At 33.9% G+C, this 5,924-nt stretch overlaps 1 protein-coding gene across 3 annotated transcripts in view; it reads right to left on the bottom strand.

Annotated features, from left to right (window-relative positions):
• Positions 1–902: 902 nt before the first annotated feature.
• LOC136028928 (metallophosphoesterase 1 homolog) overlaps positions 903–5,924 on the bottom strand; it is a 26,397-nt gene continuing 21,375 nt past the window's right edge. For all 3 annotated transcript variants that reach the window (XM_065706905.1, XM_065706907.1, XM_065706906.1), the window contains exon 4: positions 903–2,588. In XM_065706905.1, the coding sequence (XP_065562977.1) occupies positions 1,987–2,588 (602 nt within the window). In that variant the 3' untranslated portion in view covers positions 903–1,986. The remainder of the gene's footprint in view (positions 2,589–5,924) is intronic.

Here is a 5,924-nt window from a genome sequence, read left to right as displayed (position 1 = left end):
GGGTATTTGAAGTAGCATAGGCTAGAAGCAGTGGAATTAGCGTATTATAAGAGGTGGCGAGGGATAAGTAAGCATACAAATAGCTTGGTAGTTAGAAGGGATTTAGGTTTGTTTTCTTTAAGAAGTCGTAGACTAAATAACATGGCTAGGCTTTGGGGAAAAATTATAGTGTTGCCTATGGTGCAGGTGCTGATGGTGGCTTATTTAGAAATGTTGAAGATAGGCTCAGGTTTGGGGTGGCCGTACCAAGTTAAGAGTATGTTAGATCAGTGTAGATTAAGTCATATGTGGGGGATGGTATAAGGCTCGAGGATACGAGGGACCAAGTAACTGGAATAGTGGGAAGGGTTTTACAGAACAAGGAAATACAAGCATGAGAGGCCCAGCGCTCACTTTCAAATTCACTGGGTCTTAATTGTCGGTCAAAAACATTTGGATTAAAGCTTCAATTTTTAAGGGGGGTTTGAATAAAAGTGAAATAAAGCTATTAATTGAAACAAGAATTGATAGTTCGTTACTGGACCAAAGAAGAAAGTTTATCGATAGAAAGGTCAAAGGCTGGTCCTTATTTTTGTCCTATATGGGGAGGTTTAAGTGAGAGTGTATATCTTTTGATGTGTGAATTTGAGTAGCTGAGTGATTGGGGATTTGAAGAGTTAGGAGAAAATTAGATTTTGAGAGAGGGGTGAGAGTGAGTGCAGATGAGTATTTTATGGGCGTCAGAAGTTTGCAAAGATTCCCTTGTCTCACGATGAATCATAGAGCTAAGTTTTTGTAGGATTATGTTAGGATTTTTGCAATTTTTGAGTAATCGTTGCTTGTTCTATATTTTTTTTGCCATGGCCAATTGGCTTTTAGCGCAAACAAATTCTATTCTATGCAGTGCATGTTTAAAAAAATAATAATTAAACAATTATTTATTTTTCAACATCAATTTCAACACAAAATTAATCAACATCCCCTTCAACATGCCCTGAAAGTTTAAAAATTTAACGAAATTAACTTAATGTTTTTCAGTCTTAACTTAATGCCTTAAGTGGTTCTCGAGAATTTGCAATTAGGCCTTTTTGAAAAACTGGATGAACATAGTATCTTTTGATTTAGTTAAACATAACTCTCAACATTCCCCGAAACTACGCCTTAACACACATAGCCTTATCGCAAAAGATCAGAATCAAACATTCCCTCATTCCCTAACGAATATTTTAGCGATTGAAAAAGGGTATTTTGTAAAATTTACAATTACTGCCGGGGGTGTTCTTTGGGGGGGGGGAATAATTTAAATAGAAAATTATTATACAGACCATGCCCCTTGACTATCAAATATGGACCCCTCTCACCCTCCCCCAATAAAAATGCTGGAGATTCACCGCTGATTACTGCCCTAGGGGTTTTGGGGGGCATTGCATTCCCAGAGGCATAATTAGTAAATCTTTTACCTATTTGGAGCAAAATTAATTTTTTTATCAGTGTTGAGGGAAGGGGGTATCTAAAACGTCAAGGGGAGCTTGTAGTTCTCAATTCACTTTTCATCATCCCCGTTAACATATCCTTAGTCTCAATTTTTAACTAATACCCTCAGCCGTTCTCGAGATATTGCAAATACGCTTTTCTTAAAAACTGGATGCAACTAGTATCTTCCAATTTGAACTATTATTGGAATTTATTTCTGCTGGTCTAGATTTCAATAAGGCTCTTTAATCTTCTTTGAAAAGCTTCTTTTTATGGAAATGTTTATCAAATGTTTATAAATATAAATTGTTTGTTAATTTATATTTGTAAATATAATTGTAAATATGACTTGTTTTATAATATTATTTGTAAAAGATTAATATAATTTAATTATGATGATTAAATTATCTATCTACTACATTCCCATAACATTTTTTTATTTGTTTTCACTGCTTCAATTTCAAACTATCATTAAAACACAAGGCTTGACGTCCTAACTCTCTCATTAAAGACAGCCTTACAAATGGTTAAATTCTAGTATAGCCCCATAGTCCTTAAAATAAACCAGCTGGAAATTCTAAGACACACAACAAAACAAACAATCAACACGAAGAAACCATACACAATTAGAGCAACAAATCTTGAAGGTGACCATAATACATTGTAGCTAATAATTTTATTGTCACCAATGACTAAGGCACCGAATCCGTAAATTTGTTTACCCATTCTGTATGAACATGTAGGCGCAACAATTTCCACACTTTCATCACTTTTGAAATTATGTACACTAAAATCATTGATGTCTTCAATATGCAAGGGGTCCATTTTTGGGTATATAACAAAGGAACTGTGTTCATGTGCAGATATTGTCAACAAGGGATTGATTTTGATCATTATATGACTAGCATATTCTTTTCCATATACATTAACAGGTATATGACTAAGAACTACACAAGATATGAGGGAGTCATTTTTGCATTTTTCTGGCAGGGATGATTCTGAAGCAATTCTATTTACAGGTATAAATTCAACTGTCCTCAGAATATGAGACTTTATTTTGCCAAATTCTTCTGTGAAGCGTTCAAGTTTAGATGGAAGGAATGGGTCATTCCCTTCGCCTCCAATATCATTGTCTCCTACAAAAATATAATAAGAAGTAGCAAATGAGCAGCGATACAAATCTTATTAGATAATATTTTAATATTTCATTAGGTAAATCCCGTATACATTTGACTTATTTCGTTTTGATTCCCGCTAATCAATACTTTCTCGTGAAAACTTTATTTTACTACCAAGAAAGTAAAATGAAATGAGAGATTTTCCTGAAAGAAATATTTAAAATTTATAATTTAAATTATAAGTAGGAAAGAAGGAGTAGTACAATTCTTATTAGACAGTATTTTAGTATTTTCTACAGAAAATATTTGTTAACAAAATGGCATATAGACGGGTCTTAATTATGATTTTATTTTCGCTGATCACTACCGTTTTGCAAAAACTTCATTTTATTAACAAGAGCGTGAAATGAGAGGTTTTTCTGAGATAGATTTTCTCTTTTTTAATATTATTATTATTTTTTAATGTTCATGGCTGTATATTTAAAATACACTTATCTATCTATCTATCTATTATTATTAATTAAGTTTCCGTCAAAAAAGATACAATTGACGGAGTAAAGACTAAAGACAAAAATGAACACAAACAGACGGGCACACAAAGGACACATATATGTTAAAAGTAAGAAAGGAGCAGTAATACAAATCTTAATAGATAATACTTTGACATTTCCAACATTTTTTTAGGCAGTGGCATACACATGGGCCTTATTCCAACTTGATTTCCACATATCGATAATTTTTAGCGTATTTCTATTGTATTTCTGAGAGGATCTGTCCAAAAATTCTCCAACATTCATCTTGGCACAGCTCAAAGAACAAGACTTATCTCATGTGGGAATAAAATGTTAAGTAATGTTTTCGTACTGTAATTTCCAAAGACCTCCTCATCTGACATGTCCCAGTTAACGCAGAATAATAATAAGCTGTCTAATTAGTTTCGTAAAATCTGATAGCCAATTGGCTTGGGTCTCAAGAACCTTGCCTTGAGTCTAGAAATAATGCATTCTGAAATCTCTATATGATCCTAATTTCAGCCAAGTATATTTTTTATTCATTTTCTTTCTGATGTCAATGAAGGTTGAAGCGGCAGCTACCAACCAAGTAAGAGACGATCACATCCCATACGAAGAAATACAATAGTCCATAGCTTCTAAAAATAGTGTCTGATGGAAACACAAACTACAGTATTAGAACCGCTTTGTCAAAAACTCCAATATAGGAAACATGGAGTGTCTTAGCTTGAACAACAAAGAAAATATGCTGGCTTGAATTATTAATAAGAACCTTAACATAAACATATCCGCTCTAAATGATACAGCGTGACATGGAGGAGGGAAAACCTAACAAAATTCCGCCAAAATAACAGTTAACATTAACCTCAGAAGGGGTTTAAAAACAAAACACAACTACAACAGCATGTACCTTGTTACCACTAATTTGTCAACCGCTTTGTCAAAAACTCCAATATAGGAAACATGGAGTGTCTTAGCTTGAACAACAAAGAAAATATGCTGGCTTGAATTATTAATAAAAACCTTAACATAAACATATCCACTCTAAATGATACAGCGTGACATGGAGGAGGGAAAACCTAACAAAATTCCGCCAAAATAACAGTTAACATTAACCTCAGAAGGGGTTTAAAAACAAAACACAACTACAACAGCATGTACCTTGTTACCACTAATTAAACAGTCAACTCCTTCCTTTACACAGCGCAATCAAAACGAAACACTAAATTTAACGATTTGATACCAACTGAATCTATCAAATATAAATCCTATTACATTAATCACTACAATCATGCTTAGAAAACAATTCATTTTTAAGTAGCCTTTAAATTCTCTCAAATCACTACTTTTAGTATTCTCATTAAACGAATTTCATAACTTGGAGTAAAGTCTGAGTAAATGAAGGCTAACTCCTCCCTGAATGTGATGGAAAATTGCTAAATGCAAGACACTGCAAAGTTAAAATAAAATCTAGATTTCATGTTAATTCATTATCTTATTAAATAAAAAAAAACAAGTTTTTTGAAATGAAAGTAAGGAGCGACATTAAAACTTAAAACGAACAGAAATTACTCCGTATATGAAAGGGGCTTTTCCTCCTCGACACCCCGCTCCTTACGCTAAAGTTTTTTATTGTTTTAAAAAGTAGAGTTGCGAGAAAGAATCAAACTTTAACGCAAGGAGAGGGGTGTCGAGGAGGAAAAGCCCCTTTCATATACGGAGTAATTTCTGTTCGTTTTAAATTTTAATGTCGCTCCTTACTTTCATTTCAAAAAACTTGTTTTTTTATTTAATTTCTGAAAGTTTCTGAATTAATGCATGTCTGATTTTGGCTCTCCGTACATAAATTATTAAATGAAATTTGCATATTAATATTTGCATAAAATAGTTGAAATTACTTAAAATTGTTTTAGCATAAGGAGCGAAGTATTTATCTCCTCCTAAATACCTCGCTCTTTATGCTAAAGCATTTTTAGAACCCCTCATATGCGTAATAATTTCTGTTCGTTTTAAGTTTTAATGCTTCTCCTTACTTTCAATTGAAAACACTTTTCAATGTTTATATTTTCATTGTTTGTTTTTTATAGTAATGCTAGAAAGTCCTGCGCCCTTTTCATTGAATTTCTCTCCCCCCATGAAATATTCCTCCAAGGAAAGATCCTCCCATATAGCCCCCTCCCCTGAGCCCCACACCCAAACCAAAAAAATCCCCCTGGTAACGTCGGTACACTTCCCAGTAACCATTACTGTATGTAAACATTGGTCAAAGTTTGTAACCTGCAGCCCCTCCCCCAGGGACTGTGGGGGGGGGGTAAGTCATCCCCAAAGACATAGTTATTATGGTTTTCGACTATGCGGAACATAATGACTATCTCATAATTTTGATCCGTTGACTTTGGGGAAAAAATGAGCGTGGGAGGGGGCCTAGGTGTCCTCCAATTTTTTTGGTCACTTAAAAAGGGCACTAGAAATTTTCATTTCCGTTAGAATGAGCCCTCTTGCAACACTCTAGGACCACTTGGTCGATACGATGACCCGTGAAAAAAAAAATAAACACGCACCCGTGATTTGTCTTCTGGCAAAAAATATGAAATTCCACATTTTTATAGATTGGACCTCGAAATTTTTTCTATAGGGTTCTCTGATACGCTGAATACGGTGGTGCAATTTTCGTTAAGATCCTATGACTTTTAGGGGGTGTTACCCCCTATTTTCCAAAATAAGGCAAATTTTCTCAGGCTCGTAACTTTTGATGACAAAGACTAAATTTGATGAAACTTATATATTTAAAATCAGCATAAAAATCCGATTCTTTTGATATATCTTTTAGCTTCAAAATTCC

This window comes from Artemia franciscana, chromosome 7 (assembly GCF_032884065.1).
Source record: "Artemia franciscana chromosome 7, ASM3288406v1, whole genome shotgun sequence".
In the NCBI taxonomy this organism is placed as follows: domain Eukaryota; kingdom Metazoa; phylum Arthropoda; class Branchiopoda; order Anostraca; family Artemiidae; genus Artemia; species Artemia franciscana.
This window is presented reverse-complemented; position numbering and strand designations above follow the sequence as displayed.